The sequence below is a fragment of the Gavia stellata genome, chromosome 31, assembly GCF_030936135.1.
Source record: "Gavia stellata isolate bGavSte3 chromosome 31, bGavSte3.hap2, whole genome shotgun sequence".
Classification (NCBI taxonomy): domain Eukaryota; kingdom Metazoa; phylum Chordata; class Aves; order Gaviiformes; family Gaviidae; genus Gavia; species Gavia stellata.
The window spans coordinates 4,070,728-4,094,135 of NC_082624.1; the positions used below are offsets into that span (position 1 = coordinate 4,070,728).

The following is a 23,408-nucleotide window of genomic DNA, read 5'->3' on the forward strand; positions in this document are numbered from 1 at the left end:
GCAGAGGTGGTAGAAGCCACGGGGCAGCTGGACGCTGCCGTAGCATCTCCCCGGTGTCACAGAAGCGGCTGGAGGCAGAGAACCGCACCGAGGGCATTAGGGCTTGCTCGGTGTGGGCTCATCCGAAAGCGGTCCCCACGTATGCGATGTGGGAGCAGAGAGCTGGCTGCCCCCAGACTTAGAGAAACCAGAGAGATCCTCTCTGATTGCAAATATCCTCCCCCAAAAATCGCCGTGTGGCCAGAGCACCCAGCCGGGAAGGGCCCCACGTCTTAAGGTCTGGCCCAGGTGAGCGTTTAGTGCTCCGCAAGGCACAGGCGGTGCAGGGCAGCAGGGCAGGGGGCTGCCCAGATGCCCACCCCACGGCAGGGACACACATCCCCGTCCTGATGGTCTGCCCGAGTCGCTCCTGCCCTTTGGTCCTCGCCCCGGGGAATCTCCTCAGGTGAGCGGACGGGGGCGATGGGAAGAGGTTCACTGCTGGGGAGGGGGGAAACAAGGATCATAAAACCCCGTGGCACCTCCCCGGAGTGAATCTGCTCCAGAAGACCTAAACGCCTGCAGCATCCCCTCATCACGCTCTGCTCACAGCCAGCATTCCCGGGGGTCACTGCCAGAGCCCCCTGACCACCCGCGGGGCCTGGATCCATCCCTGCGTTAAGGACGAGCACTCACCTTTCCAGGGAAGGAGCGGCGGGATGCGGCGAGGCTGGAGCAAGCGCTGGGGCCGAGCTCCGAGGATGCTCTGCGGCTTCCCGGGGATGGCCCTGGTGGGAGCGGTGCCGGGGGTCTCTGGAGAGGCTGCGGGATACGCTGCTGGGAAGGAAAAATCCCAAGTCACGGTAGGAAATTGCCAGGGAAGAGGGGGGATGGAGGGTAACGGGGGTACCTGGTCGGAGAGAGCCCGGCCAGGGCTGCAGGCAGCTTTCACCAGCATCTTCCTCACCGGCGGTGCCCGGCCCTTCACCACGCAGACCCGACGACACGATGAGGGGCTCCAACAGCACCAAAACACCGCGGCGGTGCATCCCCCGGCCCGGCCCCCTCCTCACCTGACCTGGACGAAGATCTCCTCACACCCCCCCCCAAACCACTCCCGGAGGCTGGTGACCGCCCCGAGGAAGACCCCCCTGCTTCTCCCCACCTGCGATGCGAGCGGGAGCATCCCCCCCCCGGCACCCCCTCCCCACCCACCTGCGGCAGCAGCTCGGCGGGGAGCGGGGGGCTCAGCAGGGAGGTCTGGGGGGGGACACAAGCTTTAGCCCCCCCGAGGCAGCCGAACCCCCCGGAGCCTGCCCCGCCCCGGGGCTGAGCTGGGAGGGGGCCGGGGGGGGACCCGGAGCGGCGGGGGCAGCAGCCGCTTGAAGCGGGCCGTGGGACCGGGGCCCGGCAGACAAAAGGGGCGGAAAAGCCGTCGGAAGTGATGCGGCCGTGACGCGTCCTCGCGTGACGTCACGCCGGGTTGAGGAGAGTGACGTCACCGCGCAACTGCACATCACCTCGCAAAGAGCCGCCTCTTTGGCAGTGAAAAGGCTTTATTCTGGGAAAAAGAGGGTGTGGGGGCGCCGGGCCGGGGACCGGCCCCGGGTGGGCGTGACGTCATGCGGTGGGGTGTGATGCAATAGGTGCAGCGCAGCTTCTCCATCCAGGGGCGGCGGCGGGACCGGGACCCCCCTCCCCGGTCCTACCTGCAGCGGCCGCCCCGCAACGAGCGACGGGTCAGGCGGGTGAGCAGCACCTTCACCCGGCCCCAGTGCGAGCGCCCGTCCTGCCGGGGAGACGCGGCCGTCAGCGGCGGGGGGACCCGCGGGACCCCCACCCGCCTCGCCCCGCCGCCCCTCGGCCCGTACCTTGTCCAGTGTCGGGACCCCCGCCCCGCTCTCGGAGGGGTCCAGCAGGCTGGGGGAGCTGGCCGAGTGACCCCACGTCCTCCGGCACGGCCCAGGGTCCGGTGCTGCATGGTGGGGGGATAAAGCAGGTGGGGGGGTCCGGCTGGCCACGGCCTCGCCATCCCCCCCTGCATCCCACCCCACTTACCTGGTGCTTGGCTGTCCGAGCAGGAGCGTGGCCGGAACCGCTCGCCCCTCCGCATGGCCAGATCCTGCCCCAGCGGCTCCCGGCTGGGCTGTGGGTGAGGAGAGGCAGGGTGTGAGCTGGGACCCCCCAACACCACCACCCCTCCCAGCACCCCACATCCTCCCGGCCCTCACCACGGTGTCAGGGCGGGTACGCCGGGCATCTGCCGCCTGCTGCCGGAGGAGCCGGTTGTCCTGCTGCAGCCGGGCCAAGCGCTCCAGCATCTGGCAGACGTGCTCCAGGTACCGCAGCCCCTGCCCGGGCACGGGCAGCACCGCCTCCGGCACAGCCTGTGGGCAAGCGGGGGCTCAAGGCCTGCAGGGCAGCTGAGCCCCCCCACAGCCACAGCCACCCCTTCCTCGGCACACACCGATCCCTCGGGGTCCTCCACGCTGGGCTCCTCCGGCTCCCGGGGGTCCCGTGCCGGCTCTGCCCACAGGTCGGCCGCGCTGGCACTGCATCGGCCGAGCTGTCGCGGGCAGCGCCCGGGCACCCGCTGCCTCTTGCTGCGCTGCGCCACCTGCACCAGCTTCTTGCTGGCCGAGCGGCTGCGGGGCGGCCGGGGGGGCTCGGTGCCCGGCTCCTCTCCAGGGGGGCTCTTCTCCGGTGGGAAGCCGTCAAGGGAGAAGCTGCTCTCGGAGCCCACGGGGGTGGAAGGCGAGTGCTCGTTGCTGGCCATCTCCACCCCGGAGTCCTCCGACTCCGACTTGAGAAGCCGCCCGCTTGCTGGGGGGCTGCCGGAGGAGAGGGGTGGCGGTGGGGGGGGTCCCCAGGTGCTCATCCCCCCCAGGGGCTGCCGTGGGCTCTCTTGCAGCCGGCGGTAGACGCTGGCGGAGGTGCGCACCACGCAGCTCTCCGCTGTCTCCCAGGGACCATCTGCGGGGTGAGGGAGGCCTGGTGGCATCGGATGCGGGGTCCCCCCGGGTGGGGGTGGCAGGGCAGGGCTCTCGCCACCCTCGCATGCCCAGGCACGGGTCTGCCACCCCTCCCAGCCCTCCCCGCGGCAGCTCCAGCTGTGCCGAGGCTGCTTTCCCCGCCGCCATGCAGGGTTACAGCCACCCTGCCTGGGGACCCCTCTCCAGAGGGTCCCCGCAGCCCTGCCCTGTGCCAGCGATGCTCATGCGATGGCAGCGTGCTGTCGCTACTCCCCAGAAAGACGGCCCCACGCCCAGCCCCGATCCTCCCTCTCCGCGCTGCCAAGCTGCCTGGGGAGCACCCGCCGCCCTCACCCCGACCTGGCCGGGGTTGCACGAGTTGCTGCTCTCGCCGCACCCCGCTCCAGCTCGGTGCCGGCCAACCTGGGACACAGCAGGGCCACGGGGCCCGTCCTCCCCCCGCCATGGGACAGCTCCAGGGACCACCGGCTCCTCGCATTTGTCCCCACAGCATGGGGGGCATCGCCAGCTGGGATGTGCCTACCATCACCCTGCCGCTCAGGGTGGGATTGCAGTGCGGCGGCGGGGGTCTCGGCCCTCCTTACGTGGGCACTCGCCACCCTCCCCGGCCAGGCCACGGCAGAGGGCACAGGGAGGTGGGGAGCGAAGCTTCGGTACCCTCCCAGCACTCGACTTAGGGTGCAGCGCTGCCCACCCCCCAGCAAGCCCCTGCCCGGAGGCTCACACCCCCCCAGGCACTCACAGCAGCTGAACCTCCTCTTCCAGACGGCGCGGGAGCCACCCCACATCGCCAAGAGCCGGAGCCGACTGCCGGGCGCGCGTCTCAGCGCTCCCTTTTATAGCCACCCCAGCCGGCGACGGGCCCTGTATCCAGAGGCACCTCATTACAGGACTGGTTCCCAACTGGTTCCTTGCAGGATTTGGGATTGGTGATACTGGCTGGGCCGGTGGTTAAGGGCTCCCTTCCCACCCCAACCGGGAAGGCGAGAAGGTTATTTGGGCACTGGCAGGCTGCAGGCAGACAGCCGGGTGCTGGATGAATCCCACCGCTTTGGGAAAACCCTGCTCAGGGCCAAACTCACCAGCCAAAGGTGCCCAGTGCTCCCAAATTCCTGCCCCTGTGCAGCCACTCCGCTTCAGCCAGCGCTGGAGCCACTCACCGCGCATCCCTCATGGGCTGGCGAGGCCGGTGCCCGCACGGCACGGGAGCCGGAACCGGGAGGTGGTGGCCGGCCGGCGGACAATCCCGCTGTTCAGCGGCCGCATGAATCCCAGCAATGCCGTGGGGTGGCCCCTCCGCCCCGGCACAGCCGGCTGCCAGCAGCCCCGCTCCCACGCACCGAATTTCCACGGGCTGCCGGGGCTGCACGGGATGGCCCCACACGCCGAGGGGCTGCTTCCCTCCCCGGCGGTTCCCCTGCCTGCCCCGGGAGGTTTCACCAGGACTCGGAGCCCAGCCGGGTGGGGGGTACAGGGGGTTCCCCATTGCTGGGAGAGCTCAAACCTCCCGCATGGCAGCTGCCACGGTGCTGGGGGTCCCCCCAGGTCAGACCCCCGGTACCTCCCAGGCTCTGCTGCTGGAGGGGGTGGTCCCAGCACAGCCTGAGCTGGGGGGCACACAGAGATGGGCTGTGGGTTTCTGGGACCCCCACAACCACATGTGGGGACCCAGCAGGCTCGACCCCAGTGCAGGCACAGGCCCATCAGCCCAAACACACACTCGAAGGCAAAACCTGGTTTGAATTCCCAGCACAGACGGCACCCTGGGCCCCTCCCAGCAGGGACCCATACACTGGGGGTCCAAGGACCCCCAGAGACCCCCCTTCAGCACAGACACCAGAAATTGTGGGGTGCCAGAGACCCCCAGGGCCCCCCTCCGGCACAGACCCCCCCAAATCAGGGATCCCTGAGGCTCCCCATCAGCATGAACTTCGCAGGCTGGGGACCGCGGGGGACCCCCAGTTGCACGGGGGTCCCCCATAGCCCCGGGGGCCACCGACTCACCGCGGCGCAGCTCCACGCTGAAGGCTCCGCGGCGGCGCAGCATCTCCGGGCGGGGGGGGGACCGGGCAGGGGGGGACCGGGGAGGGCGCACCGGGGAGGGCGCACCGGGGGCCGGGCGAGGCGGAGCAGCCGGTCCCGCTGCTCCTCCGCCGCTTTATGGGGCCGCGCTGCGGGGCGGGGCGGGGGAGCCGCCCCCTGCCCGGGCAGCACCTTTGCCCCCAGCCCGGCGCTTTCTGCTACCCGGGGGGGCCCACACCCTCCGCCCCCCCCCGCCTCCCCGGGGCAAAAGTGGGTTTTTTCCCTCTTTTTCCCCTTCACCGAGGCCGTGCGCACGCTGCCGGGCTGGCGACGAGGGCAGGAGAGCCGGGCAGGACCACCTCCATCCCTCTCTCCCTGGGGATGCTTAATCACAGTCCTACCAGCACTGAGCACTGCGGATGTGGGGCTGGTGTGGGGCTGCGCCTGCCTGCCCCCCTGCCTGCACGAGACCTGGCAGGGACCCCGAGCGGAGGGACCCCCTTGGCCGGTGTGTGGGCAGTCGCACGTGTCCGGTAGCGAAGGGTCCGTGGTTGATCCGTCCGGGAGGGCCTGCGGGAATTCGGTGCCTGGACGGTGAGAGCTCGGCCGAGCCCAGGGGCGTGCGGGGGGCTGCAGTGAACCCCCAGCAGAGAGCGGGCAGAGGGGCAGGGGAGCCGGCTGGGGATGCGGGGAGCTGTGGGACGTGCGAAGGGGCTGGTCCTCTCCCGTGCTCGGTGGGGAGCTGCCGATAACAGCAAAGCCCAGATAACAGCAAAGCCCATCTCCGTGCAATCAGGCACGGGGGGCTGAGAGCAGCGATAAGAGCCCACCTGGGCCTCCCCAGGACAAAGGCCTTGGCCAACAGCCCGCAATAAAGCTCCGACACCTCCCAGGGACACCCGGAGCAGGGAGGGGACAGTCCAGCCCTTTGGGGACCCCTGACCTTCCCGGGAGCGGGGCAAGGCCAGCCGGCACCGAGCCCTGTGCGTCACCGGAGCACCAGACCCGTGGAGCCTGTGCCAAGCCCTGGGCCCTCCCCGGGGCAGGGGGTTTGCTTCCAGCTCCCACCGCTGCTATGGGTGCAGGCAGGAGGGCTGCGAGGTCTGGGGTCCGTGCCTGCACCCTGGGGCTGGGGGGAAGCCCACCTTCCCCGGCCCCATGGTCCCAGCCCTGGGAAGGCACAGGCTGCCTGCGCCCCCCACCCCGCACAGACCAGACACAGGAGTGGAGCAAATATATATTATATTTATATAGAGATCTGGTTTAATACCTCGGAGAAGCCCTTTGCAGTCAGTGTACAAAGCAGTGCCAGCCACCTCTCCGGTACCTAAGTGCTCAAGCGTCCCTGTGCCCCCCCCCCATCCCCGCTGCGTCCCCAGGTGCGTGCAGCTGTTGCAACCCAGGCTGAGAACCGACCCAGCTCATCACACACACTGACACAGCAAGGGCAAAGGCAGGCAGCTGCAGTGCATCCCCCCACTGCCGGCTATCCACAACCTGGTGATGTCCTCAGCCCCCACCCAATGCCCCCCCATGGCAGACCCCAACCCTACCAAAGCAGTGGGGCTGGCAGGGCGTCCTGGGTGGGGACAGGTTGCACGCTGCTCCCTGGGACACGGGGGGATGCGGGCAGTGAGCTCCCCTCCACACCGTGCCGGTGCCCGGGGCTCAGGACTGGGGGGAGACTGGGGGGGCAGCGGGCCCCCCCAGGGTGCTCTGGTAGCGCAGGCGGGCGTGCTTCTCGCAGTAGAGCTCGTCGCCCACCCAGAAGTGGCCCCGCATCTTCAGGTTGAGGCCGCAGTCGGCGCAGGCGTAGCAGGATGGGTGCCGGTAGCGACCGTCCTGGATCCTCACTGCCTGCGTCCTGGGGGAGACGGGGTGGGGGACATCAGTGTGGCACCGTATGTCCCCCGCTGGGGTCCCCCCCCACCCAGGATTAGCCCCATTTCGGCCCTGCTGGGAGTGATGGCAGGGACAGATCCTGCTCAGGGAGGCCCCCCCAGCCCCACTCACGCGATGGTGCTGCCGCACTTCTCGCAGACGTGCAGCTTCTGGACGCCGGCCACAGGCTTACGGGTGCTGGGCGAGAGCCGGCTGGGGAAGGGGGCTGCGGGGCCGGCTGCGGGGAGACGAGGCTGTGAGGGTCCCGCCAACCCCCCGGCCGGACCCCCCATCTCCCCCCGTACCCCCTCTCACCTCTGCCCTCGTCCTCCAGAGCCTCCTGCAGCAGGCGGAAGGTGCTGGACTGCCGCGGGGCCGCCCGCAGCTCCCGGTTCTCCTGCAGCATCTTGTAGACCTCCGAATCCTCCTCCAAGCGCCGCATGGCCGGCTCCGAGCCCAGGCTGCGGGACGGCACCCCAGGAGGAGATGGAAGGGGGGGTTCCCGGCACCCGGACGCCTGGGTCCGCCACCCCGCCGCCCGCCACCTGCTCCCTCCACCCTGGGGACCTGCCCCAGCCTGCCCGGCCCTCCCACGTCCCTACCTGCCTCTTAACTCTTTGCACGGGCTCCCTCGGCAAGGCAGCACCCAGCGTGCACCCTGGGGTGCGGAGCCGCCATGCTGGGATGGGTGCATGGGGCTGGGGGCTTCCCCGCCTCCGTGTCCCCCTCCGCACGGCCCCGAGCCCACTCCGTACCTGTTGCAGGGGCTGGGAGAGGACGAAGAGCGGCGTCGCTCTCTACGTGTCTCCCAGGGGTTTGGGGGGGCCCCAAGCCCCGGCAAGGGTGGGCGCAGGGGTGGAGGCAGGATCGACCCCGGGGAGCTGTTCTGGTGGCTCAGGCTTCCTCGCTCCTGGCAGGGGGAAAGAGGTGCTGGGTGCCCTGGGGGGGTGCGGGGGGCCGCGGCTGGCAGGGGGGTGCTTGCAGCAGCCCCCCATCATGCCCCAAGGCTGGGGGCGAGCGTGGCATCTCCCGGGCAGAGCACAGGGAATGGGGGCCTGCAGACCCTCCCTCTCCTCCTGGGCACCCCAGGGACACCCCGACCTGGCCCAGGGGCTTTTCCCAAGCCCCGGTCCCCAGAGGGATGGGTGCTCCTCCTTGCTCCCCGGGAGGGATGCAGGGGTGCTCCGTGGCTCGGCACGGGGCGGCTGCTTCTCCTCCCCTCCCGGGCTGGGGCCAGCGGGACCCCAGGGGGGCCAGGGGCAGCACCCCCACCGCTCCCCACACCAGTAACCCTACGCCTGCGCCCGTCTCCTCCCCGGCATCTGCTCCTGCTTAGCGGCGGGCGAGGCAGGAAAGGCGAAACCCAGGCTAAGTGGAAGCCGATGTTCCCGGGAGCAGCCGCCACGCAGATGCAAACCCTGGCAGAAGCCTGGGGACGGGGACGGGGACGAGGAGCCCCTGCCCGGACCCCGCGGAGATGGAGAGGGGCAGCGCTGGGGCTCTGCGGGGTCACGAGCAGGCGAGGGATGAGCTAAAATTAGGCACGGGTGGAGCCGGGCGCCTTGGCCTCGTCCCCACCAGTGCCAACCCGCCCTGGGATGCCACGAAAAGCGCGGTCCAAGGGCAGCCCTTCCCCTCACCGCTCCTTGGGGTTTTGGGGTACGGCATCCCACGCAGCCCCAGCCCCGCAGCGGGGGGGAATTCGGGGCAGGGAGGGACCCTCCGGGGCCGGCACCAAAGCAAATAAAGGGCTGGGGAAGAAGGAGGGAGCGGGCGGCCGGAGGAGCCAAGGGGCGGCCGGGGCTGCAGCCAAAGGCAGCTGGGAAGGGCTGCGCTCGGGGCCACCGCGCTTCCCGATTTGGGCTTGAAAAACAAGAAAAAAGAAAGCAGGGAGGGAGGAGAGGAGGGAGGCGCCAACCCTGGAGCAAGCGGCTGCCCCGCGGGGCACAGCAGCCGCCCAAAACCACGGCGGGGAGGAATGGGGCGGCCGTGGGCATCCGCGGACCAGTCTGGGTGGCGGGTGAGGCATCCCGGCCCCCGGGCATCCCGGCCCCACTCCCCGGGCATCTCACCGCAGCAGGGGCCGGCGGGCATAGCCGGGGGTGTGCCGGGCCGTGGGTCCTTGCCCTGCCAACGCCCCAGTCCCCCGGGCTCGCGGGAGCAGGGCCGGGCCTCCCCAAACTGGTTTGGCCTCCCCAGGCTGGCGCCGTTGCCAAGAGGTGCCGGGTAGGAGCGAGCAAAACATCCCTGGCCAGGTGTGCCGGTGCCCGCGGGGCCCGGGGTGCCTGCCAGCGCGGTGGGGAGGCGGCCGGCGGCATCGGTGGCACAGCAGACGCGGTCCCCGAGGCAGAGCGGGGCTGGGCAATATGGCAATGGGGCTGCAAAGGGGGATGCTATGGGGCTGCAAAGGGGGATGGTTTGGGGTTGCAAAGGGCAAGGGTTTGGGGTTGCAAAGGGCGATGGTTTGGGGCTGCGAAGGGGGATGCTATGGGGCTGCAAAAGGGGATGGTTTGGGGTTGCAAAGGGTGATGGTTTGGGGCTGCGAAGGGTGATGGTTTGGGGCTGCGAAGGGCAATGGTTTGGGGCTGCAAAGGGCGATGGTTTGGGGCTGCAAAGGGGGATGCTATGGGGCTGCAAAGGGCGATGGTTTGGGGTTGCAAAGGGCGATGGTTTGGGGTTGCAAAGGGCGATGGTTTGGGGCTGCAAAGGGTGACAGTCTGGGACTGCAAAGGGTGACAGTCTGGGACTGCAAAGGGTGATGCCGTGGGGCTGCAAAGGATGATGGTGCATGGATGAACCCCCCCAGCATCTCTGCCTGGCCCCACACAGCCCCCACAGCTCCCTGCTCACCTGGCAGAGGCCGGGACGGGGGAACTCCTCCTCCAGGGGCTGCGAGCTGGGGGGAGAGGACGGAGCCATCAGGAGAGTCCCCGGCCCTGCCCGGACCCCTGCCCACCCCCCCAGCCCCACACGCAGCAGGGTCTGGCCTTACCTGCCGCTGCCGGGCGGGGGGCTGAGAGATGCCGGGCTGGAGTAGGAGGCTCTCAGGGTGCCCTGGCTTTCCTCCTGCATCCGCAGTGTGTCCTGGGGAGGGGAGGGAGATGCCAGCAGCTGAAATCAGCCCTGGGTGGGGGGCCGGGGGGTGCAGGGGCTGCCCGGGGCTCACCTGGAAGCGTGTGGCCAACCTCTCCGGTGAGGTGTCCCCATTGGCGTGGCTCGGATGTGGCATCGGGGACCTGGGGACCAAGGGAGAGTGGGGGGTCCTGCCTCTGCCCCAGGAGCATGCAGCCCCTGTGCCCCCGTGGCATGGCATGGCATGGCATGCCCATTCCCCTGCAGCCCCCCGGGGAGGTGGGGAGAGGCAGCAGCCCCAGGCCCCCAACCGGGACCGGTCGGCCGGGTAACGGCTGCCAGGGCTGCCCGGCCTCGTTACCGCCTGACTCTCTAATTACAGAGCTGGGACAGGCTCCTGCGGGGATGGCACAGCCCCAAGAGTCACCGGAGGGGAAAAACAACCCGTGCACAAGTGGTTGGGGATCCCAGACCTCGTGGGGACGTTGCTTCCCTGGGGCTGGGGACCCAGGCGTCCGGGCTGCTGTCCCCCCGCCATCACAGCACCCACCTCTCCACCTGCAGCCAGAGCTGCCCGGGGCTCTGCTTGATCTTATTCTGCGCCTCCACGTTGAGCATCTCGGCCGCGCTCTCCCCGTTGATGGCGACGATGACGTCCCCCAGACGGAGGTCGCCCGCGGCCGCCTTCCCGTGCTCCGTCACCTCCGCAGAGAAGGGGACATGGGGACAGCCCCGGTGTTATCTCGGAGGTGCTGGGGGCAGCGAACCTCCCCTGCCAGCCGTCCCTCGGCCCCACGCATGCCGGTGGGAAGCAGCCTTTAATTGCAGCATCCCCACATGCAGCCCTCGTGCATTGCCGCAGCCGAGGTCCTGGCGCATGGTTGGGTGCAGCCAGCTCCGTGCCGGTCCCCAAATCCCATCCCACCGGGATGCTCCCACCCACCGGGGTCCCCACGGCCCTGCCAAAACAGTGCCAGCCCCTCTGCCAGGGTGTGCGCCGGCAAGGGGGGACCAAGGCCGTGGCAACAACAGCTGGAAACTCGGCACAGCCCTGCCCAGCCCAGGGGCGGCACGAGCCCCCGCGCCGTCGTCGCCTGCCGTGGGGCTGTTCCCACGGAGCAGGATCCCTCAAGGACAGTAAACAGGATCCGCTCCCTGGAGCAGGCCGGCACGGCGCCCGCCTCAGCGTCCCAGCAGCCCTCCCCAGGGCCAGGGGACACGTGGGGGGCTCCTACCTTGGAGACAGTGATGGGTTTCCTGAAGTCCCTTCCCCCGGTGATGCGGAAGCCCCAAGGGGCCGGGCCGGACAGGGTCACCGTCACCGGCATGGCAGCGGGCGGCTCTGGGCAGGCAGGGAGCCGTGGCGTCAGGAAACCCCGGGGCACCGAGGGGATGAGGCAGAGGAGACCCCTCTCCTCCCTCCACGGGGCACAGCCCAGCGGACCACCCGCTGGAGGCCTCCCCTTGTCCCTGTCCCCCCGAGGGTCCCCGGCACAGGGCCGATGGAGACCGGCAGCGCCTTCCTTCCGGGGAGGGGACCCACGTCCTCGCGCCATCGCAGGGTGCCGGCAGCCACCGCTGCTTCCTCTTGCCTCCCCGGCCGAGGCTGGCGGCTTCCTCCCCTGCTGAGCCCCCCCTGGGACGAGGGGATCCTGGGCACCCATCGCCGGCTGCAGCGGTGCAGCCGGTGGGACGGGGCAGGCGAGGTCACCCCGCTGCCCCCGGGGCCTTGTGCAAGGCAGGAAATCGGTGCCGCCTTGGCAGCGAGGCCGGCGGCTGGCGGCACGGCACAGCATGGCAGGGCCAAGCCAGCGGGGTTTGGAGGGGAGGATGCGGCTGCGAGGGCAGCCAGCGGCCGCCGAGGGAAGGATCCTGCTGCTCACCGCAGCAGGGTCCGGGTGCGCAGCAGGGCTGTGAGAACCACCACCCCGAGTCCCTCGTCCTGCAGCAAACCCACGCCGGGAAAGGATGCTGAGGATCCCCCGGGGTGGTACGGGGTCCCGGTGGCACGCCAGCGAGCGTGGAAGCCCTTAGCTTCGATGGGACCAGCGGGAATGGGCAACCCCTTCCCCTAAATGTCAGGTCTGGCATCGCTGCTCCCTGTCCGGCTGTCCCACACCAGCCCAGCCCCGTCCCGTCCCACCGCAGCCGGCACCCGGCAGCCCAGCCGGGCCCGGCCCCACCGGCACAGCCCCGGGGTGGCTGCGGGAGCCGGGCACCCCGTCCGCAACCGCCGGGGAAGGCATTTTAAAAATCCCAAGCGCACAAAGAGGGGCTTGAGAGGCTGCCCGGAAGAATTTCCTGGGCTGGGCTTCGCAGCGCTGGGAGGAAACCCCAAACCCCCTCCCCACGCCCAGCCCCGCTCAGCATCCCTGGGCAGCGAGGTCTGCCGCCCCGGGGACCCCGACGCCCGGCTGGGCACGACCCCCGAAACCCCCAACAGCCTGGCACCCCTCCTCCAGCCCTCGCGCCCCACCTCTGCCCCTTGCACCCTTCCTCTGCCCCTTGCACCCTTCCTCTGCCCCTTGCACCCTTCCTCTATCCCCTGCACCCTTCCTCTGTCCCCTGCACCCCTCCTCTGTCCCCTGCACCCCTCCTCCGTCCCCTGCACCCCCCCTCCATCCCCTGCACCCCCAGTCCGTCCCCTGCCCCCCACCTTGGCCCAGGCTCCGCACCCCGGCGCACAGCGATGCTGTTGTGGCCGTGGCGGCTGGCGGTGCCGCCTGGCACCCCGCGAGGCGTGACGGCGGGTGACAGGCGATGCCAGGAGGCGCAGGGGACACGGGGACACACGGACACACCTGCGGGACAGGCTGTCCGCACCCCCCCCCCCCGCCTCCCCTGCCCGGGGGAGCAGCACTCCGGGCACCCCCGGGGCACCGGCACCCCCGCGAGCTGCATCCCCGAGGGACGGGCACCCCCCGACAGCCGGCAGCATCCCGGGGCCCGCGCCCCCCGCGCCCCCCGCGCCGTCCCCCCCGCAGCCCCCCGGGTGCACTCACCGGCGGGCGGCCGAGCCGGGCGGCCCCGTGGGGCGGCGGAGCCGAGCGCGGCCCCGGCGGCGGCACCGCCCCCTCGGAAGGGGCCGGCGGAGCCCGACGGGGCCGGGCCGGGCCGGGCGGAGGCTCCGCAGCGCCGTCTGCGGGCACGGCCGCCCCGACGGGGCGCACGGCGCGGGGCCCGGGGCGGTGTGGCGGGGGGGGCGCCGGGCACAGGGGCCGGGAGGTGCCCTGGGAGCCGGCCCGTGGGCTGGGGGGGCGGCCCCGCGCCCCCACGCAGCATCGCTGCCCCTCGGGGCATCACTGTCCCACGCAGCGTCGCTGCCCCGTGCACCATCACGCCCCGCGCAGCATCAGCCCCATGCGCCGTCGTAGCCCTGTGCAACCCCCCACGGGCACCATTGCAGCCCCACGGACACCGTTGCAGCCCCACATGCACCCTTGCAACCTCACTTGCACCACTGCAACCCCCCACATGCACCGCTGCAGCTCCACGTGCCCCGTTGCAACCCCACAAGCACCACTGCAGCCCTACATGCCACCTTGCAACCTCACACGCACCACTGCAAACCCCCACACCCACTGTTGCAGCTCCACATGCCCCACTGCAACCCCGTAAGCACCACTGCAGCCCCACATGAGGCCTTGCAGCACCCCTCTGGCACTGTTGCAGTCCCATGCAGCGCTGCATGCGCCCCCACAGCACTGCGGCCCCACGGTGTCACCGCCACTCAGCATCGCTACGCCACGGGGACCACCACAGCCCCACGTGCAGCCCCACTGCCCCACGCAGTGTCCCGCGGGCCCCTGCCCCACGTCTCTCCGTGGGTACCACCACACCGGTTCCCTCCCGTCCCGGCACCACCAGGCAGGGCCTCGGCTTGGGCTGAGCTGAGCTTTAATGATGGACAAGAAGCAAACGCGACTCTTGGGCGCATGGCACGGTCCCGGACCAGCATCTCGGGTCACAGCCGTCACGGCCAGGCTCGGCACCGGCCAGGCCCCCCCCGGCACCGGACGGAGAGGGAGGGGGAGCTATGGCCACCGGGACAGTGGGCTATAAGGCACTGGGCAGCGGTGAGGAGGGGTCGGGTTAAGGCACCTGGGTGGGGAAGACCCCCGGGCAGGGGGGATTGGTCCCTGTTAGAAGCAGCCCCATAGGGGCAGGAGGGAGCTGGAGGCACTTCGTCCCCATGGGGGGACATGGAGGGGACACGGTGGGGATGCCAGGCAGCCGAGGTGCGACATCGGGGAGCCACCGGCCCCACATCTCCCGCTGGGCTCCTCTTCTCTGCGCCGTGGGTCACACCGGTGCCACGTAATTGCCGGGGAAAGTGCCGAATTTCTGCGTCCTCCTGGACACGCCTGGGGAGGGGAAAGGCAAAGCGAGGCAGTGAACGGCTGCGGTGGCATCCCGTCCGCGTCCCCGTCCCGGTGGCCACGTACCCACGAACCAGCCATCGTCACACTGCTGCATGACGTCCACCCGGTCCCCCTCCAGCAGCTCCAGCTCATCGGCGTTTTGGGGCCGGTATTGGTACAGTGCCCGGTACCTGCGAGACACAGTGTGGCCAGAGCCCACATTGCCACTGGTCCTGCGTGAGGACACCGTGCCATGGTGCTGCTCCTGGCCCTACTTACGGGGTCCACTGGATTTCGGAGCCGTTGTAGGACGGGGCGGGCTCGGGGCGGGTGCTGGTGGGTGCCCCCATGGCCGCGCGCTGCAGGGGGAGAGGATGGGTGCAGCGTTATGGGGCAACACCCACAACCCCAGAGGTGCTGGGGCATGGTGCTGGGCCGGGGGGGTCTCTCACCTGCTCGGGGGGCCAGGCTGGGTGCCAGGGCTCCTGGGCATGGGTGGCCGCGGGGTGCAGGGGGCCGGCGGGGGCTGGCAAGGGGTTCGGGACGCCGGCGCGGGGCAGCTTTGGGGAGGTGGGGAAGGTGAAGCCGAGGTGGCGGGGTGAGGACGGGCACCCACCAGCCTCGCTGGGACCCCGCTCCGCCACCCGGGGGGAGCTGGTGGAAGGCGGGGGGCCCCGGGGACCGGGTGAGCGCTGCAGGGATGGGGAGCCGGCCGGGGGCCGGGGGCTGGCAGAGGCGGGCGAGGGTGGGAAGTCTTCGGCGGTGGCTTTCACCCGCGGCTCCTTCAGCACCTGCACGTAGGTGGCGGGGAAGATGCCCTGACGGCTGGTGCCGGAGATGCGCCCCTCATACCAGTTCTCATCCACCCGCCGCACCAGGCAGACCCGCTCGCCCTGGTGATGGGACAAGAGGATGGGTTAGCATGGCATGGCATGGCACGGCATGGCACGGCACGGCACGGCATGGTGATACCTTGCGGAAGGAGAGCTCGACGGGCAGCTCCCCTCGGAAGTTGTAGAGCGCCAGGGCCTCCCCGTACTCCAGCACCTGGATGGTGGGTGCCTTGATGGGCTTGGGCACCTCCGTGGGGGGCAGGATCTTGGTGGGGGGGAACATGGGTGAGGGTCAGCACCGGGCTCGCCAAGCCCGGCCACCTCCTCTCCATCCCCCCGGCTCACCTCCACGTAGTTGGAGGGGAAGATGCCCACGCGGCCGTGGTGCTCTCCCTCCAGCCAGTTCCTGTCCACCTCCTTATGGATGTAGACGATGTCCCCCTTCTGCAGCGTCAGCTCCCTGCAAGCGGCAGCGCTCAGGGACGCAGCTGGTGCCAGTCCCGGGGGGCACCGACCTGTCCCCAGCCCGGCCGGAATGGTCACCCCACATCCCAGGGCTCCGCTGGTCCCCATTCCCTGCCCGAGGGACCGTGGGGGCACAGCGGGGACCCCCAGCAGCACCGTCACTTACTTGGGTGACTCGGCTTGGAAGTTAAACTTGAGGCGAGCGGCTTTCATCTGGGGAGGGAGAGGAGCAGTTATGGGGGTACGCCCTCAGTCCTGGCCATTCCCAATCCCAGATGGGATGGCACCATCCCGGCCTCACCTTTTTCTCCTCCCTCCTGACGGCCTCCGCGGGGTCCCCCACGTCGGACAGGCTGGGGAGGGTCCCTGGCCTGAGGGTGTCTGCAAAGAGCGGGGTGTCACCGGTTGGCGGGGCCAGGGTGCATGGGGTGCCCCATGGCATGGCATGGCTCGGAGCGGGGGCTTACCTCTGCCGGGGGCTGCACGGCTCCGGTCGCTGGCCAGCCCCAGGCCACCCCGCTCCATGCCGGGGCTGGCGGGCGGGTGGTGGGTGCCAGGGGGGCTCCGCAGCCGGCGGGGTGACAGGGGGCTCCTGCGGGGTGACGGCGGCTCAGGGCGAGGCTGAACCCCACGTCCATCCCCACTGCCACGCACCCTCCTTGCTTGCGACCCCGCTGCCCTCCCGGGGCAGAACCCCTGGGTCCCCCGGGACCGGGATGTCGGGGTGCCCCGGCTGCGCCCCCCCAGGGTCTCGTCCCGGAGGCAGCCAGGCGGGACGGGTCCAAAGTTTGCCAGCAGTGCCGGCGGCACGTCCCTGCTGCCGCAGAGCAGGAAGCAGGGAGCAGGCGAGCACCGGGGAGGGCCGCTTGGCTAATGGATAACCCCGCTCCCGGGGGCGCTTAAAGAGCCCAAATTCCCCCCCCAGCCCAGAGGGGGGGTCAGGCAGGGGGGCAGGCAGCCCTCCATTCCCCATGCACACCCCTGGAGGGTTACGGTAGGTCCTACAAGAAGCGGAGCACTTGTTTGTTTGTTTTCCTCCCGCTGCCGGGGCAGGGCACGGGGCCGTGGGGATGCCCCGGGGTGCCCACCCCATCCCGGGGTGCACCAGCACCCGCTGACACAAGTGTCCCTTCCCCGTGCCAGTGGCAGCAGGGACATGGGGACACGGTGGTGGGAATCCAACCGCCGTCACCTCCCCTGGGTCTGAGCCAAACCCCGGGACACGCCGTCCCCGCACGGGCTGGACGGGGGAAAGGGTCAGCCCCGGTCTGGCCCCGTCCCACCCACCGGGCAGCCGGCCCGGTGCCGGGGTCCCCCACCCTTGGCGGGGTATGGTGGGGCTGAGGTGGCCAGCAGTGCCACGGAGGGCTCCGTGGGGGTCTGTGGGGACCCCCACCCTGCCGTGGGAGCCTGGACACTGGAGGGACGGTCCCGCCTGCCCCCCCCGCCAACGTGGGGCCCCGTCCCACTGCTGCCCCTCGTCACGAGTGGGGCCCGGGACAGTGGGATTTGGGGTTCGGGGTGCGGGAAGCCGCTGGCTCTACTCACCGAGCCGCCGGGGAGGCCGGAGCAGGGGAGCGAGCGGTGGGAGCAGCCGCCGAGCTCTGCCGGAGAGGAGCGGGAGGGGGTGGGAGAGAAAAATTAATCATCCAAGAGGCTGAGTCTCCACGGGAAGCGAGGGAGTCCAGCGCCCGGCTGCGCCAATAACTGCCGGACGGACGGCGCGGTGAGACAGGGTCCTAGCGTCCCACGGCCACGGCCAAGGCCACGGCCACGCCGGCTAGGCCACGGCCACGGCTAGATGCCAACCGGCTGGCTGTGCATGCATCCAGCTGTGCCTGCACCCAGCTGTGCAGGCATCCAGCCATGTGTCTACCCGGCCGTGCCTGCATCCAGCTGTGCATGCATCCAGCCACGCATGTACCCGGCCGTGCCTACATCCAGCTGTGCAGACATCCAGCCATGCATGTACCCGGCCATGCCTGCATCCAGCTGTGCAGACATCCAGCCATGCGTGTACCCGGCTGTGCCTGCATCCAGGTGTGTATGCATCCGGCTGTGCACGCATCCTGCCACGCGCATGCTCAAGCCTTGCACACAGCTGGCTGTGCACACAGCTGGATGAACCCGCCATCAGCCCTGCGTGTCCCTTCAGTGCCACCCAGCCCCCGGGAGGGACGAGGGGCAGCAGGAGAGCCCCAGGCTGGCACGGGCGGGCAGGGGCCGGGGTACCTGGCAAGGGTGCTGGCGCGTCTCCATGGCCCTCATGTCCTTGTCCAGCTCCTCGCTGAGCTGCTCCAGCTCCTGCTCCAGCAGCACCTGCGCAGGCAGGACGGGGCTGCGGCGGGCAAGGCTGGTGCTGCCTGCACCCCACATCCCAGCAGCATGGGCACTGGGACCCCCGCTGCCACCCCTGGTCCCCAACCTGCCATCGGCAGCTTACCTCGATGGGCTGAGCCCGTGCCAGCGGCACCGCTGCCGGGGACTGGAAAGGGCAAGGGGCCAGTTAGGCGTGTGCCTGCCGCAGCACCCGTCAGCATATCTCTGTGCCGGGGCTGAGCCAGGGCCAGAGGTGCCAGGGCTGCCTACCTGCTGCGGCTGCTCCAGCACCGAGGATTTCCCCGGTTCATAGTCAAAAATGCTGCCGGGCTCCGCGGTGGCACTGGTGTCACTCCAGCTGGTCCTGCGGGGAGCCGGGAGGAGCTCAGCCCCAGCAGCCCCCCACTCTGTGGGCACCCCACGAGGGAATGGGTCCCCCGGCACCATTTAAATGCCGTTTTGTGCCACACTCACCAGTCCAGGCCGTTGGGCGTGCCGGGGGGCTCGGCCAGTGATGGCCCTTTCCTCCGCGGCTCTGGGGGGGACGGAGGCACCGCGGTGGGCGGGGGGGCGAGCTTACCCATGGGGCAGCGATGGGCATCCCAGTCCGGCTCTGTGGGGATGGAGGAGGAGGTGAGCGGGTGCTGTGCCAAGCTGTGCCATGCCGCAGCACCCGGACTCACCTGGCAGCTTGCGGTGGATCTGCCGGAACATGCTGCGGTACCAGTCACGGGGCCGGTCGACGCTCTGCGGGGACACGGCGGGGCGGTGAGGGGGTGACGAGGTTGGGGGGGAACCCCACCCCTGTGCCCCCGACTCACTGAGCGCGAGGCGATGGGCATCCCTGTCTCGTCCACCGGCCCGATGCCGTCGTACTTCACCCAGCGCCTCTCCCGCCGTTTGCTGTCCTTGGTCCAGGTGGCCGACCAGCCCGGCGGCCGGGGGCAGGTGGGGCTGGCCCCAGGGCCGGGCATGGGGCCGGCGGGCGCCGGGGTGCTGGGTGCCTTCGCCTCCTTGGCCGGCCAGGTCTGGTACCACTCGTTCGCTGGGGACGAGGCGGGCGAGGGTGAGCCCTTGCCCTCTGCCGAGCATCGCTCGGGAGAGCCCGCGGGGATGTCCCTGGGGATGCTCGGGGCAGGTACCTGAGGTCCTGGGGGCCGCCCGGCCACGCTCGGCCACACCGCGGGTTGCCGGATCGTGGAAGTCAAAATTCAGCGTGTTGGAGCCGCGGTGGCGGATGACGGGCACCTGCGGCACAAGGAGGTGGCTGGCGTGGGGGCAACGCAGCGGTGGCAAAGGGATGGAGGCGGAGCGGCTGCCCAAATCCCCCCAGGCATGCAGCAGTCCCCGGCCCCACTCACCCGCGTCGCCGTGTGCTGCAGGGGCACCCACGGTGGTGGGTGGAAGGGGGGGACATCCTCCATGCCCAGAGCCTGGCCGGCGTCAGGGGACAGGAGCTGGCCCGCCATGGCCGTGGGGTGTCAGGACGGCACCCTGGGGCTGCCTCTGCCCTGTGGGGGAAAGCGGCTGCGCTGACGGCGGGTCCCGTCCCTCTCTGCCGGACGCTCCCCGCCGGTGGCTTCAGCTCACCGGGCTTTGCCAAAAGGCTGGGGGCTCCGGGGGAGCCCCATCCCGGCTCCATCCCCACCATGGGGGACCGTCCCCCGTTATTCACAGGCACCCCCGCGGAGGGGTGATGACCACCGTGGCACCGTCCCCAGGCTGGGGAGCCCCGCGGTGCCGGGAAAAGCGTCTGTTCCCGGCCAGAAACAGCCCTGGCACAGCTTCCCATGTGTTTTCCATGCGGCCTCAACCGCACCATGGCCGGATCCGGATCACCTGGCCCCTCTCCCAGCTCCAGCTCTGCAGCATGGATGGATCCAGCCTCCCCCCAGGCTCTCTGGGGAGAAAACACCCCTGGGCAGGCCAGGGCGACGGCCGAGCTTCCTGCCCATCGTCCCGGCATGCCGGCGCGGCATGGTGGGATGCAGCTGGTGCCGGTGCCCTCCTGCCCAGGCACGTGGTGGCAGCGGCGTCAGGCAGTGCCACGCCGGGAGAGCTGCCAGGGCCGAGCCTCCCCGGGGCCGAGAAGCACGAAAAGGCAGAAGTATTTTCCCCGCCCTGCAGCGCAAACAGGGAGGGGAGAGGGGAAGGAGGGGAGAGGCGTCGGGAACGCGCCAAGCCCGGCACCACCCCGCCGGGAGGGCGACGCGCCGTGACTCACCAGTTGCACGGCGGTGCCAGGGCCGCAGCACGGGGTGGGGGGCAGCCGGGGGGGGACGGGACCCCCGTAACGGCTCCCGACACCATTGTGGGGAGACACGGGGCTGCGTTGGCATGGGATGGCTCCAGGGGCAAGAGCAGCCCCCGGAATCTTTGGGGGACACCCGTGTCCTTGTTCGTCCCCCAGCATCTCCATCCCCACCAGGGCACGGGCATCGCCCACGGGACTCGCAGATGCCACGGGGGACCCATGCTGAGCCCGGCACCACGCAGACCCCCCCTCAAACAGGGCAGCCGGTGCTGCCGGGGGGGTGTTAGCCCGGCACGGTGCCCGGTGTGCCACAGGCAGGGCAGAGCGGGTTGGGGACACCCCGTTCCTCCCTCCCGAGACCGCCTGAGGCTCTGCAGCCCGCAAGGCTGTAATTAATGGCTATCCCCACTGTGGGGAAGCTGAGGCCCTGGGAATGACTTGCCCTGGGGCACAGAAAGTGGGGTGCAGACTCCCACCCCCCCAGGACACCCCGACCACTGCCACTCCATTCCCAGCACAGTGCCCTCCTGCTGCCCCATGGGGCTCAGCCCCATCCCGCTCCCGCAGACCATCCCCCAAAACCTGGCCCTGGGGAGCGGGTCCCCATCGGTCACCCCCTCCTCGCCGGCCCCTGAGCCAGCTCTTACCTCCTGGGTGGTGCCGGCCGGGGGCCCCCGGGCAGCACCGGCCTCGGCGGGGCCAGAGGCTCGGGGAGCCCCGCAGCGAGCGGGACGGAGCTGCGAGCGGCAGGGAAGAAAAATGCACGGCGCAAACTTTGCTGGGGGAAGGAGAGCGGGGGCCCCAGCGCGTTGCGGGCGGCCGGCGGCGAGAGCCCCCCGACAGCATCCCCCGGCTGGGTCAGCAGCCGCCGTCCTCCCCGGCGGCGGGTACCCGCATGCCCCGGCCCCCCTGGGGTGCGCTCACCCCCCCAGCGCTCCCCGCTCTGGAGCGGGGCCGGCCCATTCAGAGTTTCCAGTGACATTTCCAGGGACGAGATCCAGGGAGGCGAGCCAAGAGGCTGAACTCATCCCACGCCCCGCGCACGCGTTCCCGCGCACCCAGGCCCCGCTGACGAAACGGGGCGAGCCTGGCGTCGCCGGCCCCCCGCCAGCAGCCACCCCCCGCTGGGATGGAGCCGGGGACTTAGAGGGGTTTTTGGGAGAAGATGGGGAGGGAAGCGCCCGGCGGAGGTGGGGAGCGGGGCTCCATGCTCCCACAGCCCCCCAAGCCCCAGCACGAGGAGGGCACGGTGAAAGCACAGTCCCCGTCCCCGCTGCCGCCTGCTTTCCCACGGGTGACCCTCCATCCCCTCCACCCCAGGGTCCTGGGCATTGGGGACCCCCCGTTAACACCTCCGTGCCCTGCTCTGCGGGTGCCCCGTAGCCCACCTCATCCCCTCCGGCAGCGCCCGTGTCCCAGCCTCCGCCGCGCTCGCCCACTGGCTGCTTCCTGCTCGCCGCTCCCCGAAACTGCTGACAGCCCCGAAACGGGGCAGCCCCGGCCCTTCCTCTACCCCACGTGAGCTCAGGCCTCTGTCCCCACGGGAGCTCGTGTGGGAGGATGATGGCCAAGCACCAGCCATCCCTCGGTCCCCACCAAACCACCCGTCCCCTGCCAGAAGCGGCTGCTGGGGATGATGGGTCCGACCCCCGCCACGCTGCGATGCTGCACCCAGGGGACAAAGGGGACAGGAGTGGGTGTGCTCCCCGCTGACACAGCCCTGGAGGACACAGCTCCCCATCCAACAGCCATGGGGACGGGGCCGCTTGTCTCGAGCACCGGGGCCGCTTGTCTCGAGCACCGGTGCAAGCCGGGGACACCGCAAGGAGGAAACAAATTGGGGACGGGAATAGGTCCTGCCGGGGAAACTTGGGGAGACAAGGGCAGAGAGGGCAGGGGGGCCGGGGGCACAGCCACGGGCACCCGGGGAAAGGGTTAAACCCTGCGAGGGGAGCCCAGACCCCATCCCCTGCTCGCCAAGGGGGTGACACGGTCCCCTCCAGCCCGCCGGGTGCCGAGTGACATCGCTGGAGGTCACAGCTCCCGCTGGCACTGCCCTCCCCCAGGCAGCGGGGTCCCGGCCACCCCACGCCGCTGCAGCCCACCCTGGGGGGCCAGCTGCCCCGGGCAGGGACCGGACTCACCTCCGCAGCCCCATGCACCGTCCCCTTGCCGGGCGAGCAGCCTCCGGGGCCGGCCCTGCCTCCCTCCGCCCGGCTCCCAGCACCAGCCTCCGCTCGCAGATAAATATTTAACGCGCAGCCTGGGACAGGATTAACAAAGGGCGAGTGTTTCCTGTTTGCTCAGTGCGGCGATGCCAGCCGGGAGCGCGCGGCCAGGCCGGGAGATGCTCTCTTGATCAGGGCTGTCGTGGGCAGCTGCCGGAGCCCCTCGTTGCCAAGACCAGTGCCGGGTCCTGCCCACGCCGAGGGTCGGGGAGCTCAGGGCTGGGCAGCCATGCTGGGCACAGGACAGGTTGCTGGTGGCTCCCCACTGTTTGGTGGGAACACCCAGGAAAGGGGTGGGAGAGCCGGAGCATCCCTTCTCCGGTCGCACCCTGGATGCTTCTGGCAGCTGGGGACCGGGAATGGCTGTCACACGGCAGCCTGGGGAGCCGGAGCCGGCAAACAGATTGCACGTGGTGAGCTAAACTCGACGGCGAGACGCTGAGCCGAGCAGCACCGGCAGCGGGCAGAGGTGCTGCAGGGGAAGAAGCCAGATGTGGCAGCCACAGCTGGGAGCCAGGTTGCCCCGGCTCCCCAGCCAGGCAGGGAGCAGGCGATGCCAGAGCCAGGACCGCTGCCCAAGCCAGCTCCTGCCCCCCTGCTCGGCCCTGCACCGGGGCACAGGTTGGGGATCCCCGGGCAGGAGCCGGGGGAATCAGGCTGGCGTCGGAGCTGTAACCCAGCAGGATGGAGCCTGGCCAACACCAACACCAGGGCTGCTCGCCAAAGCGCTGCAAGCCCACGGCACAGAGGAGGCAGCCCGCAAGAGGGGCGAGGAAGGAGCTGAGGGGTGAAACAAGAGCCAGCAAATACCCTCCTCTTCCTCCTTGGCACCCAGGAAGGCGGCAGGAGGAGGGTTATTTACTCAGCCAGCGGCTGGAAGGATGGAGGGGCGAGGAGAGGGAGCCGAGAGCTCTCCAACAAAAGCGCCCGGGAGCGACTTCGCAAGTGCCGACGTGCCGGGGAGGTTGGGAGACGCCGTCTCGGCGCTGCCCTGGCCCCGG

The 23,408-nt window shown here is 70.4% G+C and overlaps 3 protein-coding genes across 3 annotated transcripts; all 3 read right to left on the bottom strand.

The window, feature by feature from the left end:
* Window positions 1-1,684: 1,684 nt before the first annotated feature.
* On the bottom strand, window positions 1,685-5,019 carry C31H8orf58 (chromosome 31 C8orf58 homolog). The gene is made up of 7 exons (XM_059831423.1): window positions 4,973-5,019; window positions 3,096-3,100; window positions 2,443-2,952; window positions 2,211-2,383; window positions 2,038-2,125; window positions 1,851-1,954; window positions 1,685-1,768 (listed from the first exon to the last, which is right to left on the bottom strand). Exons 1-7 carry the CDS (start codon window positions 5,017-5,019, stop codon window positions 1,685-1,687), a joined length of 1,011 nt encoding a protein of 336 aa, XP_059687406.1.
* Window positions 5,020-6,662: 1,643 nt separating this feature from the next.
* Window positions 6,663-11,275, bottom strand: PDLIM2 (PDZ and LIM domain 2). Its single transcript, XM_059831395.1, has 9 exons — window positions 11,183-11,275; window positions 10,498-10,649; window positions 10,042-10,111; window positions 9,868-9,959; window positions 9,726-9,771; window positions 7,631-7,785; window positions 7,191-7,336; window positions 7,008-7,113; window positions 6,663-6,858 (listed from the first exon to the last, which is right to left on the bottom strand). The coding sequence occupies exons 1-9, from the start codon at window positions 11,273-11,275 to the stop codon at window positions 6,663-6,665; spliced, it is 1,056 nt and encodes a 351-aa protein (XP_059687378.1).
* Window positions 11,276-14,230: 2,955 nt separating this feature from the next.
* SORBS3 (sorbin and SH3 domain containing 3) lies at window positions 14,231-19,394 on the bottom strand. The gene is made up of 18 exons (XM_059831396.1): window positions 19,287-19,394; window positions 19,068-19,173; window positions 18,747-18,970; window positions 18,609-18,672; window positions 18,400-18,538; window positions 18,196-18,289; window positions 18,050-18,091; window positions 17,839-17,925; window positions 17,155-17,210; window positions 16,074-16,198; window positions 15,908-15,987; window positions 15,773-15,819; window positions 15,487-15,601; window positions 15,281-15,406; window positions 14,761-15,201; window positions 14,588-14,667; window positions 14,393-14,499; window positions 14,231-14,311 (listed from the first exon to the last, which is right to left on the bottom strand). Exons 1-18 carry the CDS (start codon window positions 19,392-19,394, stop codon window positions 14,250-14,252), a joined length of 2,103 nt encoding a protein of 700 aa, XP_059687379.1. The 3' UTR covers window positions 14,231-14,249.
* Window positions 19,395-23,408: the final 4,014 nt, after the last annotated feature.

Bases quoted from the DNA above. Each gene is read 5' to 3' on its own strand.
- C31H8orf58 (XM_059831423.1), bottom strand. From the start codon at position 5,019: ATGCTGCGCCGCCGCGGAGCCTTCAGCGTGGAGCTGCGCCGCGGTGA. The intron at 2,126-2,210 runs GTGAGGGCCGGG...CCTCACCCACAG, and splicing joins GTACCCGCCCTGACACCGTG to CCCAGCCGGGAGCCGCTGGG. The intron at 1,769-1,850 runs GTACGGGCCGAG...TCTCCCCGGCAG, and splicing joins GGGTCCCGACACTGGACAAG to GACGGGCGCTCGCACTGGGG.
- SORBS3 (XM_059831396.1), bottom strand. From the start codon at position 19,394: ATGGCGGGCCAGCTCCTGTCCCCTGACGCCGGCCAGGCTCTGGGCATG. The intron at 19,174-19,286 runs GTGAGTGGGGCC...CTTGTGCCGCAG, and splicing joins TGCAGCACACGGCGACGCGG to GTGCCCGTCATCCGCCACCG. The intron at 16,199-17,154 runs GTGAGTAGAGCC...GTCACCCCGCAG, and splicing joins CCGGCCTCCCCGGCGGCTCG to GAGCCCCCTGTCACCCCGCC.
- PDLIM2 (XM_059831395.1), bottom strand. From the start codon at position 11,275: ATGCCGGTGACGGTGACCCTGTCCGGCCCGGCCCCTTGGGGCTTCCGC. The intron at 9,960-10,041 runs GTGAGCCCCGGG...TCCCCTCCCCAG, and splicing joins GGTTGGCCACACGCTTCCAG to GACACACTGCGGATGCAGGA. The intron at 9,772-9,867 runs GTAAGGCCAGAC...CTCTCCCCCCAG, and splicing joins CCCCCGCCCGGCAGCGGCAG to CTCGCAGCCCCTGGAGGAGG.